This window comes from Chiloscyllium punctatum, chromosome 3, assembly GCF_047496795.1.
Source record: "Chiloscyllium punctatum isolate Juve2018m chromosome 3, sChiPun1.3, whole genome shotgun sequence".
In the NCBI taxonomy this organism is placed as follows: Eukaryota; Metazoa; Chordata; class Chondrichthyes; order Orectolobiformes; family Hemiscylliidae; genus Chiloscyllium; species Chiloscyllium punctatum.
This window is the reverse complement of record NC_092741.1, coordinates 40988285-41012633: the sequence shown is the minus strand read 5'-3', so window position 1 is coordinate 41012633 and position 24349 is coordinate 40988285. Positions and strand designations below refer to the sequence as shown.

Below are 24349 nucleotides of genomic sequence, written 5' to 3'. Positions count from 1 at the left end.
TAAAGCAGACTTCAGGAAGCCAAGTGAGAGGCTAAAATGCAACTCTAAAGCAGTAGTTTTAGGATTACGCCAAGTCCCATGAACTAGTAATCAATATTGAGAAATAGGATTAACTGTTACATCGAAAAGGTACAGATTAATCAGGGTTAGTCAGCATGCTTTTGTGAGGGAAAGTCATGTTTTACACACTTAATTTGATCTTTCAGAAAGCAACAAGGAAGATTGTTGAGGGTAGTGAAGTGGATGATGACTAGATTGATTTTTGTAAGACATTTTAGAAAGACCCATGTGACAAACTGGTCAGAAAAAATTTTTAAAAAAGGGAATGCAGGGGAATGAGTCAAGTCAGATCCAACAGTGACAGGAAACAAACGGTAATGGTTGATTTTTTTTTATGAACAGAAAATGATTTCTAAAATTGTTTCACAGGATTTAGTGTTGGGTTTCTTGCTGTTTGTAGTTAAGCTTACAAGTAGAATTATAGAAAGAGGTTATTTGGCCCACTGAGTCTGTACGAGACCTCCAAAGAACATCTCACCCAGATCTGGCTCCCAACCTGTCCCCATTTCCCCGCCTTTACCATGGTTAACCCACCAAACCAGCAAAGCTTTGGACAGTGAGAGGAAACCAGAGCACCTAGAGGAAATCCACATAGTATACGGGGAGAAAGTGAAAACTCCACAGAGGTGGGAGGTACAAATAAAAGCTCACAGTGAGGCACATCCATCTCATCTTAAAATTGCAGATTCAATGCTTTCATGAAAATAAATCTACACATAAAACAGGTGGGCATTAAACATAACCATTAGTTTGAAATAATCATGTGTGCTTTCTTTCCTTGAATCGGTTTTTCCCATTATTCTACAAACCAACAATACCACCACAACTTATTTTCCTGCAGCCGTACGAACTGTTTGTATCTAACACCAATGCAATTTTAGGATTTCATCGTTTAACAGCTAAATATTTTCTAATCTATTAGTAGTTATGTGAATATGGATCTAGTACATAGTTCTGCTATTCTGTACAATTCTCCCTGAAAACAACGCAATGGAAATAAAGGAAAACAAACAATCTGTGGAAAATAGCTGTATTTACAGTACACATAGAACAAAATACCCAAACATCATTATTGTTAGTCATGATCTAGGTTAATATGCTTAATCAGAGGTGCTGAAGGAGATGCTCCAAGGTCAGTTCTGAGCCCTTCCCATTACTCAACCTCCATTGTTTCTGATGGTTGATCTCATTTGTTGATCCATTGTTCTTTCGCTTCATGGTTTTATTAATAAACTATTAACGCAACCATTTTATCGTTCAAGGGATCTCGTGGATGGAGTTCTTGGTTAAATCAAAAGGGCTTCCAGCAAGGCATTTGGATGGGTACGTGAACAGGAAGGATTTAGAGGGATATGAGCCAAGTGCTGGCAGGTGGGAATAGATTGGGTTGGGATATCTGGTCGGCATGGACGGGTTGGACCGAAGGGTCTGTTTCCGTGCTGTACATCTCTATGACTCTAAGACAACTTTACATACTGAAACCTGAGAATATCCTTACAGAATACTTTGCAAATTGTTTCATTTGTCAATTTTCTCCCATTTCGAAGCTGACTCTGTGTTAGTGCAAGGTATCAAAGACATTCCAGTACCCAGCTCTGTATCTGTAAGTTCTCCTCTGTAACTTAATGAGGAATATTGGGAGTCATTCAACTGAAGTAGACAGAAAAAAGGTGGTGGCCTGTATTTCCATCTTTGAGGTTGGTAGCAAGAGTTAGGAAAATTCCTGCCTTAGCCTTCAGAGAAAAATGCCACATAGAACAAAATACATATAGAACACAATTCTACTATAAAGTTATGGATGTCTAGCATGGGGTTTTCATTCCCTAGGGGAGTAAGTGTGGAAGTAGCCATAGGGATTGGTGGTTGAGGAGGGGAATCACCTAAAAGGCTTACCTCAGTGTTCTGGGTCATTGCCCCAGTTAGAGTGTTGGAAATTGGCATGTCCCTTAAAATTGTGTTCTCTTAATATTCCATATTTAAGATTTCCTGTGCAGCATGAGATTTCACCAACTACATTTTAGTGGTAGATAGCCTTCTGTAAGTGTAAATAAAAATCAGATGGCAAACTAGTCTATTATGAATGCAGTACTTTGGAAAATAAGTCTTTGTTCTTAGAAGGAATGAAAACAAACCTACAAGTGGAGATGGGAAAGGGGGCAACGATCATCCTGGCACCGTGGCTAGCTGCCCATGATCACTGATTGAGGTTTAAATGGGCGAATGACATGGCAGAGCTTATCAGCCCCCAAAATAAGGTACATTAAAGGGGTACATGAAGAAAGCGGGAGGGAAGATCCAGCAGAACAAGTCACCATCTTCTTATGAGAAAACTAGGAGTTCGCCGACATCAGCCCAAGAGAAGAACAAAGACTGTTATTGCTAAAGACTGCATAACACCAGGGACACCAGGGAAGTCTGGCATGGGGTTATGTTTGGGAGATATTCCTCGGCATGGAATCATGCGGGGCAATGGGGCTTGTTTGAAGTGCATGAGGTGCCATAGAGGGGCCATGAGTAAGTGGGTCTGAATGAGTGTGATGAGTGAGCGATGAAGGGCCTTTCCATTTTTGCATTTGTTGATCTTTGAGGGTTTTGTGATCTCTGTCAGCTAATAAAGGTGAATGGGCATTAAAGTGGTATAGGCTGACAAATGTACATGAGGTAAAAACCTCATTTATCTCTCCACTCTGTAGGCACCCTGCCTCTATTCCTGATGAAGGGCGTTTGCCCGAAACATCGATTTTCCTGCTCCTCGGATGCTGCCTGACCTGCTATACTTTGCCAGCACCACTCTAATCTAGACAAAGGTACATGAGAGGCTATGTGGGGTGGGTGGAGGTACAAACTCTCTGGCCTGACTCCAAGAAAATTGTGGGGGAGTAAGCATTTGTGGAATGAGATGGCTTTTTTATGGAATTCCTGTCCTAGTGATTTTTGAGAAGATTTGTAGCCATCACAAGCAGCTCCAAAAAGCCATCTCATTCCACAAATCAAGACACATCACCACATTTAAAAGGGCTCCCAAATTATCCTGACTCAGCAAAAGGCCAGGCCAGTGTTTCAGGTCATGAAATGCTAATTCTTTCTCAGTCAGACCAACTGAGCACTTTTAGTATTTTCTGTTTCTAATTCAACTTAGGGGTTATTATAGTGAAACTTGGTGACATTTTCACCAGACACTGTAACACACTAACTTCAAACAATGGCTGTTATTCAAGAGCAGCAAATACAGCCTAGTTTTCTCTTACATGAACACTGTAGCCAATTATATTGTGCCCATTTGTCTGGACTGGTTGAGATGATCTAACTGCATCACTGTAGAAGACTAGCAATTTTATTGGTGAGTATTTCTCAACAAATATTTCTCAACAAAGAAGTGGAACATTTTATTTCAAAACAGAGCTTTGCAAAATACAATGTAGATGGTGGGCAGCACAGTGGGTCACTGCTGACTCACAGCACTAAGGACCTGGGTTTGATTCCACCCTTGGGTGCTTGTCTGTGTGAAGTTTGCACAATCTCCCTGTGTCTGTCTGGATTTCCTATGGGTGTTCTAGTTTCCTCCCACAGTCCAAGGATGTGCAGGTTAGATGGATTGGCCATGCTAAATTGACATATATTGGGAGCTGAATATTCAAGGATTTACATCCTATCGATGTAAGGCAGGTGGACAGAGGGGGTGGGGATGCCTTATTAGTAAGAAATGAAATTAAAATCAATAGTAAGAAATGAAGTAGGGTCAGGTGGTGTAGAATCTGTGTCAGTAGAATTGAGGAACTGCAAAAGGTTAAAAAACACATAGTTGGAATCATGTATACGCCTCCAAACAGCAGTCAGGAGCTGAGGCACTAGATATACCAGAAGGTATAAATGATATGTAGGAAAGGCAAAGTTACAGTGATCATGGGGGATTTCAATATGTAGGTGTACTGGGAAAATCAGGTTGGTAGTGGTTTGCAAGAAAAGAAATTTGTGGAATGAGATGGCTTTTTGGAGCTGCTTGTGATGGAGCCCATGAAGGAACAGGCAATACTGGATACAAGTGATGTTGTGCAACGAAGCAGACTTGATAAGAAAGCTTAAAGTGAAGGAACCCTCAGCAAGCAGTGATGATAACATGTTCGAATTTACCCTGCGATTTGAGAGAGAAGATAGAATCAGAGGTAACGGTATTTTAGCTGAATGAAGGCAACGAAAGAGGCGTGAGGGAGGAGCTGGGTAGATTTGACAAGGAGAGGAGCCTAGCAGGAAAGACAGTGGAACAGAAATGGCACAGGGAGGGTGAGACAACCATGGCTGACTAAGGAAGTCAGGGATAGCATAAAAGCAAAAGAGAAAGCACATGAAGTAGCAAAGAACAGTGGCAAACTAGAGGATTGGGAAGCTTGCAAAGACCAACAAAGGGCAACAAAAAAAAAAAGAAAGAAGGAGGGAGCAGATTAAATATGAAGGTAAGCTAGCCAGTAATATAAAGGAAGACTGTAAGAGTTTCTTTAGATATATAAAAGGACAAAAGATAGGCAAAAGATGGACATTGGTCTGCTGGAAAAAGACGCAGGAGAGATAGTAATGGGCAACAAAGAAATGGCTTTGGAACTGAATAATTACCTCACATCAGTCTTCACGGTGGAAGACACAAGTAGTTTCCCAAAAATTCAATACAGTGAGGGGGCAGAGCTGAGTATGGTGGCCATCACCAAGGGGAAGGTACTAGAAAAACTTGAAGGTAGATAGATCACCTGGACCAGATGGACTACACCCCAGAGTTCTAAGGGAGATAACTGAAGTGATAGTGGAGGAGTTAGTGATAATCGTTCAGGAATCACTAGGATCAGGGAGGGTCCCAAAGGACTAGAATACTAATAACATAACTGTTTAAAATGGGAGTAAGACAGAAGATGGAAAATTACAGACCAATTAGCCTTACTTCAGTTGTGAGTAAGATCCTGGAGCTATTGTGAAGGATGAGATTTCTGAATACTTGGAAGAGTATGGCAAAATAGGGTAGAGTCAGCATGGTTTCATCAAGGGAAGGTCATGCCTGACAAATCTGCTAGAATTTTTTGAGGAAGTAATGAAACAATGGATGTTATGTACTTGGACTTCAAGAAGGCATTTGACAAGGTGCCACACAGGAGACTACTGAGTAAGATAAGGACCCATGGTGTTAGAAGCAAGGTGCTAGCGCAAACAGAAGCTTGGCTGTCTGACAGAAAGCAGAGAGTGGGGGATAAAAGGGTCCCTCTCAGGGTAGCAGTCTGTGACAAGTGGTATTCCACAAGGCTCAGTTTTGGGACCACAACCTTTCACTTCATATATTGATGATCTAGATGAAGGAACTGAGGACATTCTGGCTAAGCTTGCAGATGATACAAAGATAGATAGAGGGACAGGTAATATTGAGGAGGTGGGGAGGCTGCAGAAAGATTTGGACAGGTTATAACAGTGGGCAAAGAAGTGGCAGATGGAGTAAAATGTAGGTAAGTGAGAGGCCATGCACCTTGGTAGGAAGAATAGAAGCAAGGACTATTTTCTAAATAGGGAGAAAATTCAGAAATCTGAAGTGCAAAGAGACTTGGGAGTTCTAGTTCAGGATCCTCTCAAGGTAAACTTGCAGGTTGAATCATAGTTAGGATAGCAAATGCAATTTATTTCAAAAGGACTTGAATATAAAGGTAGGGATGTACTTCTGAGGCTCTATAAGCCTCTGGTCAGACCACATTTGAAGTATTGTGTGCAGTTTTGGGCCCCATATCGCAGTAAGCATGTGCTAGTCCTGGAGTGTGCCCAGAGGAGATTCACAAGGATGGTCCCAGGGATGAACAGCTTAAAATATGAGGAGGACTCTGGTCTATACTTGATGGAGTTCAGAAGGATGAGGGGGGGATCTAATTGAAACTTACAGAATACTGAATGGCATGGACAGAGTGGATGTTGGGAAGATGTTTCCATTTTTAAGAGAGGCTAGCACCTAAGGGCATAGCCTTACAGTAAAGGGAAGACCTTTTAGAACAGAGATAAGGAGAAATTTCTTCAGCCAGAGAGTGGTGAATCTGTGGAACTTACTGCTACAGAAGGCTGTGGAGGCAAGGTCATTGAGTATATTTAAGACAGTGATAGATAGATTCTTTACTGTAAAGAGGATCAAGGGTTACTGGTAGAAAATGGGAGAATGGGGTTGAGAAACTTGTCAACCATGTTTGAATAGCGGAGCAGACTCAATGGGCTGAGTGGTCTAACCTGGACATTTTAGCCAGTCGGCAGGAATTGTGGCATCTCATAAAATTTAGCCAATTCAAAAAAAAAGAGAATTCTAGCGATAGAAGGTTATACAGCAAAATGAAACTGGAAATATACTTAGCAGTGTAGCTTTAAATATGAAATTCAAATGTAAGAAACTTATTTGAAATAAATGATTCGTCCCATCATACTCTTAATTAATTGTTCTCAAATATATTATCATTTTTCTTCTCTTGACAGACTACTTATTTAACTTGTTTGCACAATTAAAACAATCAACCCATTTTAGCATGAATGTGACGCCACTGTTTGTACAAGCAGCACAAATAAGCCATGCAAACAAGCAGTGAGGCAACTTAAAAATTAGTTTTGATTTCTTTTTATCATTTATGTTCTGTGGCTGTTAATAGCTAAGGCATATCTAATCGCCCTTCCTTTGAATGGTTTGCTAATCTATTTCAGAGGGTAGTTCAGAGCTAACCATGTTGCTGTGATTTGGAGTCACATGTAGGCCAGAACAGGTAAATTTCCTTCCCTGAAGGACATTAGCGACCTTTTTCATTTTAAAAAGAAAATCAATAATAGTCACCATTCCTGAGACTAGCTTTAATGTTCAAGATAGAAACAGAAATTAGGAGTAGGCCATTTGGCTTATTGAATCTACTCCGCCATTCAATGTGATCATTGCTGATCCTCTATCTCAATGCCGTTTTCCCACTTTCTCCCCCTATCCCTTGATGCCTTTAAAATCTAAAAGTTTATCTATCTCTTTCTTGAATATATTGAGTGAATTAGCCTCCACAGCCTTCTGTAGTAAAGAATTCCACAGGTTCACCATTCTTTGAGAGAAGATTCATCAATTGAATTTAAATTCTATCGGCACTTACCTGGGTTGGAATCATTAATCCAATGACATTATCACTATGCAACCATCTCTCCATAAACAGTGTAAGTACATCAGATCATATGTTGTTTCAATTACTTATGTTTAAATTATTTGGTCAGATATTATATCATGTCCATATATTAAAAAAAAATCCCTGTCTGGAATTAGTAATGATTTGGAGGTGCCGATGTTAGACTGGGGTGCACAAAGTTAAAATTAAAGTTGGAATTAGTAAAGTTGATTAGATTTACAATCACTTAATGAATCTAAGTTCTGTATGAATCAGTGCACTTTAACAAAGAATAAAACTTTATCCCATAGTAAAGCTTTGGGCTGGTCTAAGTTCCTCCCACGAGTCGTGACAGTTGCCATCAGAAATCTTGCATGTATCCATATCAGCCAGCTGAATCCAATCCTTAAACACCAGTCAGCTATCCAGTAATGATAATGTGGATTCCTATGAGATCATATAGCAATGGCAAGTCTGATGGTAGGAAGACCTGCATTACCGGATGGCTGTGCACAACATGCTTTATTTAAAGGGCAATCAACCCCATCTCTGAGTGGACGTTTTTCTTTCAGGTTTCCTCTAAAAGCTATATAGTTTAACTTCTTGCTTTTCTAAGGATGCCAGCAAGTAATTTGTAGCCTGCACCTTTCACTTAAGTCTGTAGTGACTCAGATTACAGAGTATAGCCAAAGCAGGCTTAGAAATTGCAACTAATTAATCAATCAATCAGAAAATTTCTTACTCACTTAAGCTATTTTTACATCATGTCAGGCCTCCTAACTAAAATTTGGAGGGGAAAACTTATTCATGTTTATAGGAATTATCAGTGTATTGCATAACTTACTGCACACAAGAATATGTGTACAGGAATAATTATACAAAACTAGACAGTGAAGGAGTGGAAGCAACAGGACTAGCAACAGGGATTTGGAAATTACCAAAGCAGCAAAGGTGCTTTTGTGGTGGGATCTAGTGTAAAAATAAAGAGCCTAAAACCCTGACCTGAATGGCTGCACATTTTTTAAAAATGCACAATTATTTCCTTTTTGGTGTTCTCTTCAAATTAATTTTTTAAACTTTAAACACAAGTAGAATAACAAGAGACTGTAAGCAATTTACTTCTACATATCAAAAGCAATACTCAAAGTACAATGACAATATAAATTGTGTTTTTTTTCCAATATGATAGACTCTGATGGGAGTATGTTGTGGCAAATGAAAAACAGAATATGGCAAGATTTATCTTTTTTTCGGAAAGGCAATAGAAACTATTTTCCAGAACAACACGTAGAAAGACTTTTAGATACTTTCAAAAGTGACAAGGAATAAAGTGACAAATAATCATAAAGGAAAGATCAGTAATTCATTGAAACTTCAAATTTCAAAACGTAAAGTCCAGCTTAAACAACTTTTTTGGTTTTCCTCCCACCATCACTATTTGGAACCGATTATTTTGTTATTAGTTATTACTGAAACAGACAGATATAGGAATACGGTATTTTTATTTAGGCCAAACTTTTATAGAGGCCTGAGCCACAATGGGCTATGGCAAGATTGGTGGTAGGATCAGGCAAGATGTCCAGTGAGGCCTATCTCAACAGTGGCAGCATCTCAGCTGAGTGGTGAAATGAGTCCCTCAATAAATAGCAGTGAATTGACATTTGAAGGGGATTATTGTTTGCTAAACATCTTATTAGTAGTCCAACCCCACCTCATTAATATTCAGTTTCTCACCTTAGCAAATGCACCAAACAAACTTAATGTCAAGAATTGTTTACAAGGAAGTCAAGTGGGTATTTGGCAATTTCAACTTGCTGATTGCTCCAAAGAGCCTTCACATTGGACACCAAGCACCAATATCCCAGGGCAAGCTCCAATGGCATTGGCCAGTCCTACATCCACGGGCATTGGCATCCGACATGTTCTGGTCTCAAAAGGACCTTGATGGCTCTTGTCTGGTCCACATATAGGACATTTCCGCACATCAATGCTGTACTAGCAATTCTCACAGTAATGTTGCTGAAAGGACACTTTGTGCTCAGAGTCACACTAGGAGAAAGTGAGGACTACAGATGCTGGAGATCAGAGCTGAAAAATGTGTTGCTGGAAAAGCGCAGCAGATCAGGCAGCATCAAAGGAGCAGGAGAATCGACGTAGAAGGCTTATGCCCAAAATGTCGATTCTCCTGCTCCTTTGATGCTGCCTGACCAGCTGCGCTTTTCCAGCAACACATTTTTCAGCTCAGAGTCACACACCCAGTACATGTACCAGGCTGCATCTCCAGGCTCTGTGTGCTAACATAGTATTCACTCATTCTGAGCCTATGTGGATGTTCACTGCATCACTGCCTTGCATTGCCTTGACTTCTTGCTCTTTGCCCTGAGTCAGAGATAGCAGGCTCATGTTACGTCTGTCTTGAGGTCAAGTTCTTGGACAGGGTCACTCAGACAGAAGATGGTGGCAGAATGCTGAAGACCATTGACCTTCTTCCTATATTGTCACATTCCTCAGGATTGTGACAGCACTGATTTAGGTGCCAAATGCAAGCCAGGCTGGCATGGTCTGGTATCGTAGCCTCCACTGCTAGTCCTAGAGGAAGGCAGCCTCCCACTTCTGCACACTAGCCCAGCAGGCCTTCCATGTATCTGCCCACAAAACAGAGCACCAGCTTTCTCCTGTATGCCATGTCTGGAGCCATAGAACCACAGAATTGATACAGTACAGAAGAGAGCCGTTCAGCCCACTCTGTCCATGCCGACCCAAAGACACCCAGATGCCCTTTCTAAACCCATCTTCCTGCACATGGCCTATAGTACTGCAGCTTACAGCATTTAAGTTGCAGATCCATGTACCTTTTGAAAGAATTTAGGGTCTCTGCCTCCACCACGAATGCAGGCAGTGAATTCCACACACCCACCACCCTCAGTGTCTAAAAGGTTTTCCTCACATTCCCTCTAATCCTTCTGCCACTTAGCTTGAATTTATGATCTCTAGTTTTTGAACTCTCTACCAAGTTCCTCTTTTCTACTCTATCCCATCCCTCACAATTTTGAATAACTCAATCATGTCTGCGTGGGTTTCCTCCGGGTGCTCCGGTTTCCTCCCACACTCCAAAGATGTGCAGGCCAGGTGAATTGGCCATGCTAAATTGCCCATAGTGTTAGGTAAGGGGTAAATGTAGATGGAGGGGTATGGGTGGGTTACGCTTCGGCGGGGCGGTGTGGACTTGTTGGGCCGAAGGGCCTGTTTCCACACTGTAAGTAATCTAATCTAATCTAAATAATTTCAGTGATCTGGACTGCACTACTCTCTGGGGCACAGAATTCCAGATATTTATCACCTTCTTGGAGAAGAAGTTCCTTTGTATCTGAGTTTTCTATGAATGTCCCTTTATTTTGTAACTGTGGCCCTTAGCTTGAGGTTTTCCCATTAGTCGCACCATTTTCTCAACATCTACCATATCAAGCCCCGTCAGAATCTTGTACATTACAAAAGGATCACCCCTCTTATTTCTAAAATCTAATGAATAATGGTCAAAATTGTTTGGCCATACATAACGGCCAAGTAGCCAATAGAAAGCATGATAAAACACTTCAGAAGTAATTGATGTTTCCTCAATGTGGCACCTCTCCTCCACAGCAGGGTGGAACCAAATATATAATCCTGCACAAGCAGAATGGACTCCATGGCCTCTTCCCATGTGGCTGACACCAGAATAGACTCCACCACAATGCTGTATCTAATCAATTAAGATATTAATATTCCTCACAATTGTCACAATAATTAACAGGTCCTTGTGATCATAGCTTGGAGTATCCATTAGTTGCACCAAGTCTTCAAAACATTATAGAGCAGTAATATTCTGTCCTTCTGTACAAAGCCAAAGATAAACCTACTCTGTAGTTGGTAAAGGCTCTTCCAAGAAGTATGGATCCTGCAGAGCTTGCTCAGAAGTGATCCTTTTCGTTGGATCCATAGTCAGGAGTTTTTGCAGCTGAAACAAGAGTCAGGGGAGCATTAGCGATATGGTACGTGCAACACCAGAAACAGGAAGTCACATTTCAGAACAGAAAATAATTAAATATAAAGGCTCAAAATGGTTTTGTATTAATCAACAAGTTTATGTTGAGTACTAAATTGGGTTAAACTATTCCTATCTAGACGCAACCGAAACATTTGCAGCAAATGAAAACAAATCTTTTTTGAACGGTTCCAATTTAGTTAATACATATTGCATCAGATCCAAAAGAACTTAGGCAGTACTATAGAAATCCATCAGCTTCTTTAAAAAAAAGAAAAATGGGGAGATCCTAGATGGCAGCGGCCCAGCAAGTCTGAGTCTGTAGTGCTCTGCCCAAGACTCAGGCAAAGTGGGCTGCCCGCCTCCACCACACCTGCCAAACCATTCAAAATAACTTTTATTCAATACACTTAGTCATTTTGCATCAAACTTGAGTAGTTTGGTGCTTTGTTAAAATGACTAAGGGAAAGAATACCCGTGGCTCACAGCAGGCAAGAACCCCTCTCCCACCCTCCCTAGCTGCAGCAGAGGCGTCCGCAGCCGCCCTGGGGGACTCACCTACGGTGGCAAGCCTTGTTGCTGTAATTACCAAGCTGGAAAAGAAGATCGACATCTTCATAGAGGAGTCCAGAAGCATGTGGGAATCACTCTTGGCCGCGCTGCAAAAGCACGACCGAGATATTGAAAAAAAATCGAACATCGAGTTGGAGGGGCAGCACCTCTGAGGCTGCTGCAGAATCAGCGGTGGGTCGAGTCCGGACTCTCAAACAGCGGGCCTTAGAAGATCACATCGACGACCTTGAGAATAAGGGTCATCGAAGAAATATTCGTTGTCTGGGCCTTCCCAAATGGAAAGAGGACGGCCAGCTTGCAGTGTTTTTGGAGCAGGGGCTTCCTCAGATGTTGAAACTGGAGGCTGGATCAGGCCAGGTGCGGGTAGAGTGGGCCCACCAGGTTGCAATACGCAAGCCCGAGTCGGACCAGCGCCCCCGCCCAGTCCTGTTCCAGCTTCAGTGTTACAGGGAGAAGCAAATGCTCCTGGAAGCCTTCAGAATCCTCGGGAAAGATCCCCAGGACATGACATAGAAGGGATCTAGGATTATGCTGTTTCAGGATTTTTTCCCAGCTTTGGTCCACAAGAGGAGGGCGTTTGATGAAACGAAGAAGCGTCTAAGGGATTTAAACATCCAGCACTCCCTGCTCTACCCAGCGACACTGCGTTTTAACCACGAAGGATCCGTCTATAACTTCGGATCGCCGGAGAAGGCCAAGGAAGTTTTGTACTCTCTTATACAGATTGTAAGAATTAATCAGTGTGGTTAATGATGGTGTTCTGCAGCACCACCACCCCCCCCCAACCCATTGGACCCTTTTTGTCCCCCTTATTTCCTTTGTTGTTTAATATCATCTCCATGGGATAGGGAGGGGGGCTTATGTGATTTTTTTTATATAGCCCAGGCGGTTTAGTTGATTCAGGTGAGGGGTGGGGTTTGCCTTGTCCTACCTTATTTCTTTCTTTTACAGCTGAGTTTTTTCCCCTTTTTTTGTGTTATTATACTTAATTATTACCTGCTGAGACTTTAACTTTATAGTTTTATATGTTTATACATGGTCTTAACATTACTAAATGCATCTCTGGAAGTAAGAGGGAAAATCTCCTTTTAAATATGTTTTATATTTGTTTTATTTAGAAATTTTTTTTAGTATATTGGCGTGAGTGATTCAACTCAATAATTTCAAAGCCTCAATTCTCCCAAGTCAGACTACTCTGACATGGAATTAGAGTTTTTTTTGCTTTGTATTTTCTCTTTTTATTCTAATCTACATAAGTGTCACACTAGAATTGATATGTTTTTTGCCCCCTTGACCTTTTTAAATTCCATATTATCCTGCAAAATAGGTAATATAATAATTTTTGTGAATTTTCTATGGTCTATGCTTGGGGTGTTTGGATGGGGTTCTTTCTCCCAGGGGTGTCTCGGACTTGCCTGGATGATTATGGTTAGTCATTCGATTAAATGGTGCATCTGGAATGTCAAGGGGAGTAATTCGCCAATCAAAAGTAGGAAAATACTATCAAACCTCAAAAAAGAAAGGGTTGACATAGCTCTCTTACAGGAGACACATTTACTGGATAAAGATCACTTGAAATTACAACAGGGTGGATTTGATCAGGCCTTCTTTTCATCTTTCAGTTTAAAAAGTAGAGGAGTAGTCATTCTCATTCGGAAGAAATTCGAAATTTGCACAGTGGTTAGCACTGCTGCCTCACAACGCCGGAGACCCGGGTTCAATTCCCGCCTCAGGCGACTGACTGTGTGGAGTTTGCACGTTCTCCCCGTGTCTGTGTGGGTTTCCTCCGGGTGCTCCGGTTTCCTCCCACAGTCCAAAGATGTGCAGATCAGGTGAATTGGCCATGCTAAATTGCCCGTAGTGTTAGGTAAGGGGTAGATGTAGATGTAGGGGTATGAGTGGGTTACGCTTCGGTGGGGCAGTGTGGACTTGTTGGGCCGAAGGGCCTGTTTCCACACTGTAAGTAATCTAATCTAATCTAAGTAATCTAATCTAATCTCCCTTTCAAAACCTTAAGTCAGATAAAAGATGAATTTGGACGGTACATACTGATTAAAGCCTGTGTAAATGGAGAGGCATATGGGATTTTAAATCTTTATTGTCCCCTGGCGCATCCTTTCAAATTTATAATGGAAGCTTTCTCCAAACTGATGGCTCTCGGGGCTCGTCACACAATTATAGGGGGAGATTTTAATTGCATTATGGACCCGAAGATAGACAGGATACCCAACAGTACTGCGGGTATATCCCCCAGATGCAGGCAATTGGCGGATTTGAATAAAGAATTAGGATTAGTAGACGTATGGAGGTGCCTTCACCCACAAGGCAGAGATTTCTCTTTTTATTCTAATCTACATAAGTGTCACACTAGAATTGATATGTTTTTTGCCCCCTTGACCTTTTTAAATTCCATATTATCCTGCAAAATAGGTAATATAATAATTTCTGATCATGCTGCAGTGTATATGGAAATCAAGACTAGGAACAATGAGATGCCTCCCCCCACCCCCCTCCAACATTGGCATATGGATTCTTTCTTAATGAAGGATAGTAAATTCATAAAATATTTCTCTCAAGAATTCAAAACTTTTTTGGAAATTAATTAATGTACGACTAGTAACCTGTCAATGATGTGGGGGACCATTAAAGCTTATGTGCGCGGTCTGATCATTACATACTCGGCGACCCAGATGCAGATGATGTTCTCTTTTTTATTAGTAATCCTTTGATGTCCGTGCCCCGCCTGATCAAAGTTATCAATTTATTTAGTGCATTCTCAGGCTACAAAATTAATTTCTCAAATCGGAGGCCATGCCGATGGGTGGTCTCGCCAGTATGTCCCACTTACTGGATGGATCTCATTTTCCCTTTTGGTGGTCTCTGGAGGGTTTTTTATATTTAGGTATTTTTATCACCCCAGTATTTGGTCAGCTGTACAAGGTCAATTTTGTGCATCTACTGGAAAGGATAAGGCAGGACCTTCAACGTTAGGAGGATCATCCAATTTCTTGGCTAGGTAGAATAGCTCTAATTAAAATGAATGTCTTGCCCCGTCTCTTATACCCTATGAGAATGCTCCCAGTGATGCCGTCGAGGCCAGCACTGCGCAAATTGTATGGTTGGCTTGATACTTTTGTCTGAAATCATAGACGGCCCCTCATTAAGTTAAAGAAGCTCAGCTTCCACAAACAAGGAGGGCTGGACTTTCCAGGCTTTAGGAAGTATCAGCTTAATTCCCTATTAAGCTACGTAGCCAATTTGGTCTTGTCTGACCCGCAATCAATCTGGCTGGAAATCGAGGCTTCTCAAGTAAAGTGTCCTCTTATTAACCTCTTATTTTTAGATACGATGAAAGTCATTATGGACCATTGTAAAAACCCTATAGAATTAAACACAATTAAAGCCTGGAAGATAAAGTGGCAAAACGAGGGTAATTCACATAAAACCTCCCATTATACTCCTATAGTGGGTGCATGGGGTTTTCAACCAGGGCTCACAGACGCCACATTTAAATCCTGGAGGTCCAGGGGTATCTCCTGTTTAGGGAATCTGTTTGATGAGGGGGTCTTGATGTCTTTTGAACAACTGCACCAAAAATTTGGACTACCTAATGGAGACCTCTTTCGATACTTCCAAATTCAAGACTATATACAGAAGAAGACTATGCTATTAGATAGTCTTTATAAATCAGATAGAGAACGTAGAGTGTTGTGGCCAATGGGTTTACCCTCGGTCAGCACTCTCTATCACTTATTACATAACGAAGTGTCGGAAGACATGGAACATTTGGTTAGAGCATGGGATCAGGAATTGGGGTTGGAAATATCCACAGAAATGTAGGATGACATCTGGGAAAATGCCAGAAAAATCTCCATTTGTAATAGAACTCAGGCCATTCAGTTAAAGATACTCCATAGGACTCATATAGCACTGGAACGATTGGCAAAGTTTAGGGCAGGAGCATCTCCAATGTGTCCCAAATGTAAAATAGAGGTGGGCACTCTCACACACTGCTTACAGAAATGTCATAAGATGTGCAAATACCGGGTCAGAGTCGCAAATGCTTTGACAGAAATCTTGGGAACGGAAATTAGAGTAGATCCAGTATCTCTTCTCCTGGGCTTTTCGAGCTTCCCTTCTTTGGATGTGCATGGGAGGAAATTATTTTCCATTCTCTCCTTTTGTGCAAGGAAAAAATATCTTAGTAAACTGGGTAGCTGAGGGCCCTCCAGAACTTTCGAATTGGCACAGGTTAACCATGGAATGTATTCTCCTTGACTTCCTTACAAATATGGTGCACCAAAAAACTGAATTATTCAATTAAATATGGCAGCCCTTCCTGAATTATATAGATAGATATTTCAGCCATTTTGTCAAGGCCTTTCATCTAGTTGTGGTAGTGATTCTGGCTGGTCCGGGGGGCCCTTGGGGGAGGGATCCCGCATGAATACGGGTTTTATTATGACTTGATGCTAATTGGTTCCGAGCATGTACTTCACTATTTAATTACTATGTTATCCTTCTTTTTCTCGTGAGTAACATAAGATATTTTATTATACGCTCTGGTTAGTTATAGGTTAGATTAGTAGTTAGTTGAGTGTTGTTTTCTCCATTTTTTTCTCTTCATCTCTTCTTTTTGTTTGATAGGTTTTGGTTATTATTTATTTAATACTTAATTGTACATTTAATACTTAATTGTATTTGTGTTTTTTATTTTATAAGTTTGTAAAAACGTTAAATTTTCAATAAAAATATCTATTATAAAAAAGAGAAAAATGCAGCCTTGTAAACATAATTATGTGACAAGTGTTTGAATGAGAACTCTCTGAAGGATCAATGATAAAATCCATGGAGGTACAGTATGCAAATCAAATTTCTAACACATTGTTGTCATTTTTCTTCTTTGTTGATCTACTGTAATGTTATTCTATAGCTGTTAATAACAAGAAATATTGCTGCACAGGATCCTGGAATACAAATCAATATTTCAAATGTTTAGTACAACTTGCAACTCCTCAGATACTCAAGCACCAATAACTGGTCAACTTTCAGGCTTGTGCTCATTAACGGCAAACAACATTCTCCCTGCACAATACAAGATGATGACCATTTCAAACAAGAGAGAATCTAATTGTCCCCTCTTACACAGTCAATGGCATTACTATCACTGAATCTTCCACCATCAATATTACCATTGATTACGAATTTAATGTGTCTAGCCACATAAATACTGCATTGGCAAGAGTGGGTCAGAAGCTGGGAATTCTGCAGCAATTATTACTTGGGGAAAAGTATTCTGCAGTATGTCACCTCATGTCTACCACCTACAGTAGACAAGTCAGGAGCGTGATGAGTACTTTCCCGGATACATGCAGCTGCAAAAACATTCAAGAAACTCGGCACCATCCAGAACAAAGTAGCCTGTTTGATGGACACTACTACCAACATTTACAGCTTTCACCATCCAGGCATTGTGGTAGCAGTGTAGCAGCACCTTTCAAATGCGTGACCTCTACCACCTAAAAAGCCAAGAGCAGCAGTAGGAGTTCTACCCTATGTTCAAGTTCCCTTCCAAGACACGTACGATCCTGACTTAGAACAATATCACTATTCCTTCACTGCCATCAGGTCAAAATCTGGGAACAAACTTCCAACAGGTCTGTCAAGGTCTGCAGCAGTTTAAAAAGGTAGCTCAGTACCACCTTCTCCAGTGCCATTAGAAAATGGAAATAAATGTTGGTCGACCCAACGACACCCACATCCCATAAACAAATTTTTAAAAATAGATGATCATGACATTTTACTGGGTTCGCACGCTAAAAATTAAGCCCTGCTGTTCCCAGAGTTGGCACAGAAGTTAAAGATTTTAAAAGAGTACACAATTACCCAATTTACCTGTATGTTACACCCAGGTTGACAGAATGCATGGATTATCATACTTAGTAACGATTAGCATTTATTACAAGCAAATGGATTCATGCTGTGAGCAAACAATTATGAACAATCAACATAAGTAATATAACTAGTTAAAACTCTAACCCCCCTATAAAACTTCACCTACACATTCACATAGACAGACACCAAAAGAAAATGTATGTGATGGGCAGGAAGGGAGTGCAATGGAGCTGTTCACAGGATTCATTGAGATGACCTTTTGGCTTGTCAGAACTTGCTGCTTCTTAATCTTCTATCTCCAGGCAGGAGCCACAGAGCAGCCAATTCACACTTATAAAGTCTCTAACTTATTGGTTCAAAGCTTCAACATACTGAAACTATTGAGAAGGGAAAAACCTGGCTTTCCTCAAACTTAGTGATTTTTACTGAAGAGAAAATGCTGCTCCTTTTTTCTTGGCGCTACAAACATTCACACCCATGAGCTGTTCAGCTACTTAGGATCCGATCACATTTGTTGACATGCTGAATGCTTTTGCCATCTACAAGTGGTCAACACTGCACAGATCAAATCAGCTACTTGTTACCAGCCAAATCTCCCCTCATACACATCCCCTGGCACTAGCTCATCTGTAGTAACTTACCCCGTTGCCAAACAATTACAATGTAAACAATGAGGGTCAGGTTACTTGCTTTTAAAAAATGAAGTCATCTTTTCCACAATACTTCTTTTTCTTTAAGAACATCCCCAGTCCATTTCAGTCCAGAATCAAAAAATACAGAAAATTACATTTTATTTACAAATTCCTGTTGTTTCATCCTCCTTTCTTCTCAGCAATGTATAAACCATGAGGATGAACATGAAAAGATAGCAGTGAGGCCCAGAGGTACATCCAAAGCCTCAAATACTACAGAAGACTGCAGGCAGCCACAATGAAGAACGTCAAAAATAGAAGCATACAGCCATGATGGAACCCTGTATGCTTCAACAAGATCGCCTTTCATTCTTCCGAGCTCCAATCAAAATAGGATCACACTGCTCAACCTTTCTTCATAAGACAACCCATTCATCCCAGACAACAGTTAATGATTGTTCTGAATTGCTTGCAATGCCAGTCTCCTAAAGAAAGGAAATCAAAATTATACATGGTATTCTAGGTGTGGAGTTTGCACATTCTCCCTGTGTCTGCGTGGGTTTCCTCCCATAGTCCAAAGATGTGCAGGTCAGGTGAACTGGCCATCTAAATTGCTAGGTGGATTACATTTATCTAAGACATTAGTCAGAGGGAAATGGGTCTGGGTGGGTTACTCTTTGGAGGGTCGGCGTGGATTGGTTAGGCCGAAGGGCCTGTTTCCACACTGTAGGGAATCTAATCAATTCAAGAGGAAAATAACATTTAAGACTATATGAGAGAGGAAAGTGCTGATTGGTTGGCAAGTCGATTCTGATTGTTAGAGGTGCTGCCATGAAAAATGTTTATGGTGGCTGACAAATGACTGCCAAGCTTTGTTTAAATTTTTAAAAAAGTCAGATTGACTTTGATTGGCCAATACTGAAAAATGAACCAGAGAATGGTTACCACCTATTCTGGTCAGTTCAAAACAAATACAGTGTGTGTACATGTTCTTTCTGTCTGCAGAGTAGAGGGTCTGTATATGTAGTTCCCAGTCCCAAAGACTGAGAATCATACCAAACAGCAAATCCCATCAGCAATTCATAAACAAGCAAGATATTGATTTTATCTAGTTTGCCCGCACTTGTAAACCTCACAACACAATGCCCAACTTTAAATGCAATTTTGCAATTGGATTACATTTGTTACATAATCCTCAGTGTGAGAAGAATTACTACATCCATGGTATGACTGTCAGTCAAGCTCACTGTTACTGTGTACTAGAAGCTGTATATATAGTTAGCAACCGATAGTGTATCTCTTTCACAGTTTTTCTTTCTCAGTTGAACTCCTTTTCAAAGGCATTGTGGGTCTACCACCAAATGAACTGCAGTGCTACAAAAAAGCAGCTCATCACCAACTTCCTCAAGGGCAACCTGGAATGGACCATAAATATTGGTCCAACCAGCAATACCCACAATCCGTGACAAAACGAACCTTTGTTGAGAGTTGTGCATTATCTGCTTAAACTTCTGCCACTGCTTTTCCAACATTTTATCTTTCACTCTATTTATCCTGTCCACTTTTGCCAACTCTGTTTCCATACCCTTGCAATTACCTTCATTTAAGTTTCAATCTGTTCTTGAAACTTATATTTCTCACCTTCAAACTGAAAGTGAAATTCTATCATATTATGATGCTCTTGCCTGCAAGATTATTTTCTGGGGACTAAAATCAATTAATTAGTTAATTAGTTTGTGTCATCATCCCTTATCAAGACTAATATAACCTGCTTCCTGGTTGATCCAGAATATATTGTTCTAAGAAACTGCTCCAAATAATTGTTATGAACTCCTCCTCCAGGCTATCTTTACTGAAATGGTTTCATCAATTTCCTATCACTCCTCATTTCCACCACTTACATTTTTAGCTGATCATACTAGCTTCTCCACTAGTGAATGTCTAGTACTTTAAGATCTCCTTGTCTTTCAGATCTTCCAGGAAATCAAGGTGTTCACATCTTGGACACTTGGCTGAATTAAGTTCTTTCCAGCCCTGGTGAGGTACTGAGGCAAAGTCAAGCTCAAAGTTTGTTCCTGTTCTACCAGTTGTGCTAGAATTTTGGCTCCCTGAACTAAAAGGACTTTTCCTAATCCAGAAGGTATTTATTAGAGGATGAATCTCTCTGAGGTTCTCCCACTTATCCATACAATAAATACCCCTTTGAGCAATTCTTTAGAAAAAGCTTGAGGGAAAAACTTACCAGAAGAAATACTTTACTGTCAGGCTTGACTTTGTGTTTCTCCATATATTTAATAAGGCTGCTGTTAGCATAGCTGAATACAAAACAAGATCAACAAGTTAGACTTCAATATCAGTTCAGCTCCAAGTGGACAAGTTATAAAAATGTTCAGTGTAGATGATTTGCTGTTGAGGATTCACTGTTTTCTTTACTATTCTTCACCTAGCAAATGATAACAATAGCATACTAAAAATAAGCAGATGATAAACTCAGCGCACAATCACAAATCTCTCAGCCACATTTGCCTCCCCCTCATTCAAGGTATAGTGTAGACATTGAGATATGAGAGGTAGGTTAAATAAGATAATACAGAAAGATTTTTTTGTTGATTGTTGTAACTCCCATTACAGCAGCTCTGATGAAAATAAACTACGATGGTTCCAGTCATAAAGTATTTTTTAAAAGTCTTACCAATGCTCTGTCTAACAGACTGAGCTTGATATTCTTATTTGTGGCTAGGAAGTCAGAGGCATATACAAAATAATGTTCTCTTTAAATACTGTTCTCACATCATGGGTGATGTAGGAGACTCTGCTTATTATTTGCCCTTATCCACCTTCCTGCCATAATAGCTATTATCTTTGCTAGGATATTTCAGTATGGCACTGATTGTATCTAACTGGGAAAGTGTTCCCTACCCTGAAAGGCATGAAAAAAAATGGGGTTGCATAGTTACTTTCTCTGGTGCCACTCACCAAATTCGAAGTTTATTGAATACAGTTTCACAACTTACAAATGTATAGCCAAAAATCAGCATAAATGTTAATTGCAGAAGTTGAAGTTAAGGAAATACAAAGTAGAGGGCATTGATTGGATGATTGCTTGAGCCCATACAAAAAGACAGCTTTGACACTGCTAAAGGAGTCGAGGTGGGAACAATGCACTTGCGATGTTTTAATCTATGATTTTTTAAAAATCTATGATTAAATCTAAAACTCAGCAAAGGTTTTTCATGGTCTTCTACATCACAGCTGGCTGTCAGAAGGTTAACTTCATTGACTGCACCTTAAAAGCAAAACATTATTATAATACAAAGTGTGAGTTTTTATCTAGCGCCCAGGATAGGAAATTGCAAATAAATGATAATTATTCAGAAACTGGGCATTACTAATATTGATATATGTGTTGCCTATGAGGAAAAGATATTTCAATTTCCTCAGAATGGCAGGGATTTACTAACATACCTTGGCTGTATAAGTTTTAGATAATTTTCTGGTATTTCCTGCATAAAGAGCAAACTCCAATATAACTTCTTATATCTTGGATGCATCACAGATTTTGGAGGGTCTGTTCAGAAAAACAAATTGAAATTGCCTCAAATAAAGCTTCAAAAAGAGTACTGGGAAAAACGCGATCTGTGAGTGGTGTCATTGTACATCATTGCACGTCATCTCCAGCATCTGTAGCGTTTTGGTTTTATCCGACTTTCCTAATCTAACTTCATCACATAAATTTCTCAGCCCTGAAACCATCATTGCAAACTTCTTTTACACACTTTCCAATTTTTTTCACATCTTTCCTGAATTGTGGCACACAGACTGTTCACAATACTGCAACCAGGGGTTAACGAGTCTGCTATACTAATATCGTCCTTGCTTTTGTAGTCCATGCTACTATTAATAAACCTAGGATACTATATGATTTGCCAATTGCTTTTTCTGTGCCTGCCCTACAGCTTTAATGACTAATGTTAATATACACCCAGATCTTTGTGCTCCTACACACCCTTGAGAACAGTACTCTGATTTATATTCAAGTACAAAGATCATAAAGAAAGAAAGTGGAGGAACCAAGGTATTGGTTAGCTCAGTTGGTTGGGCAGCTGGTTTGTGGTGCAGAGTAATCCTAACAGCATGGGTTCAATTCTTGCACCAGCTAGAATTAATGCGAAAGGGCTCTCCTTCTCAACCTCTCTCCTTGCCTGAGGTGTAGTGATCCTCAGGTGAAACCAGCACCAATTGTCTCTTTCTAACGATAGAGCAACGCTACTGTGACTTTACCTTTTTTCAAAGTGTATCAACTCACACTTCTCTGCACTGAACTTCCCCTGCCACTTGTCTGCTTGCTTCACAAACTTCTCGATGTTCTTTTGATATTCTACACTATCCTCCTCACAGTTTATAACATTCCTGAACTAGTACCATCTGCAAACATCGAACTTGCTCTCTACATGGAACGAATATGGAAGAACTACCAGAGTTAGTGGTAGATGCAAGTACAGTCACAACAGGACTTATACACTTAATGGTAAGTCCTGCTAAACAAAGAGACCTTGGAGTGCAGGTTCATAGCTCCTTGAAAGTGGAGTCGCAGGTAGATAGGATAGTGAAGAAGGCGTTTAGTATGCTTTCCTTTATTGGTCAGAGTATTGAGTACAGGAGTTGGGAGGGCATGTTGTGGCTGTACAGGACATTGGTTAGACCATTGTTGGAATATTGTGTGCAATTCTGGTCTCCTTCCTTTCGGAAAGATCCTATGAAACTTGAAAGGGTTCAGAAAAGATTTACAAGAATGTTGCCAGGGTTGGAGGATTTGAGTTATAGGGAGAGGCTGAACAGGCTGGGGCTGTTTTCCCTGGAGCATCGGAGGCTGAGGGGTGACCTTATAGAGGTTTACAAAATTATGAGGGGCATGGATAGGATACATAGACAAAGTCTTTTCCCTGGGTGGGGGAGTCCAGAACTAGAGGGCATAGGTTTAGGGTGAGAGGGGAAAGATATAAAAGAGACCTAAGGGGCAACTTTTTCATGCAGAGGGTGGTACGTGTATTGAATGAGCTGCCAGAGGATGTGGTGGAGGCTGTACAATTGCAACATTTAAGAGGCATTTGGGGTATATGAAGAGGAAGGTTTTGGAGGGATATGGGCTGAGTGCTGGCAGGTGGGACTAGAATGGGTTGGGACATCTGGTCGGCATGGATGGTTTGGACCGAAGGGTCTGTTTCCATGCTCTACATTTCCATGACTCTATGACTTAAAGACATTTGGACAAGTACATGAATAGGAAAGGTTTAGCGGGATATGGGTCAAACTTAGGCAAATGAGACTAGTTTACTTTGGAAAAGCTGGTCGGCATGGAAGAGTTAGACCGAGAGTCTGTTTACCAGTGGCTCTATAAATCCATTTATTTCTCACTGTTTCAAAAGATTTCTCCTTATTTTCTGCTCATTTCCTTTAATTTCCATTTCTGTTCCAATAGTTTATTGAACTTCACTCTCTGGTCTCAGGATATTTCTCACACACTATTCATATTAGCCATTGTCTTTCCCACCACTCAATTTACTCATTCTCCAAATCATTGTCATTAGTGGATTCACACCATTGTGCTTTCTTCCATTCCCCTTAAAATTACATAAATTCTCAAAAATATAAGCCCTGCCCTCTTGCTTCAGCCATGCAGTCTCACAATGGCCTAAAGCATAATTATATGCTTATGTAACCCAGGACAAAACAACCTAAAGATTATCACCTTCCTATTGCATATAGAGAGAAATTTTTATTCTTGTTAGAGTCGATAAAAAGATGGCACTATTTTGAGTTAAGGATCAAGAAGTTTAGAGAGGATTTGAGGAAAAATGTTTCACACAGAAGATAGTAAGAACCTGAAACACCATCTAAACAAAAAGGGTAGTAGAGGCAAAAACCTTCAAGACATTTAAGAAATATTTAGATGAATACTTTAAATGCCATAGCATACAAAGTGATGAGCCTAGTACAGAGGAACCTCGATTATCCAAATATCAATTATCTGA

At 40.4% G+C, this 24349-nt stretch overlaps 1 protein-coding gene across 2 annotated transcripts in view; it reads right to left on the bottom strand.

Annotated features, from left to right (window-relative positions):
* The window catches only part of cdk19 (cyclin dependent kinase 19), a 168411-nt gene that overhangs the window by 48202 nt on the left and 95860 nt on the right, over nucleotides 1-24349 (bottom strand). For both annotated transcript variants that reach the window (XM_072551892.1, XM_072551901.1), the window contains 2 exons: nucleotides 20560-20632; nucleotides 11093-11190 (listed from right to left, as the gene is read on the bottom strand). In XM_072551892.1, the coding sequence (XP_072407993.1) occupies nucleotides 11093-11190; nucleotides 20560-20632 (171 nt within the window). The remainder of the gene's footprint in view (nucleotides 1-11092; nucleotides 11191-20559; nucleotides 20633-24349) is intronic.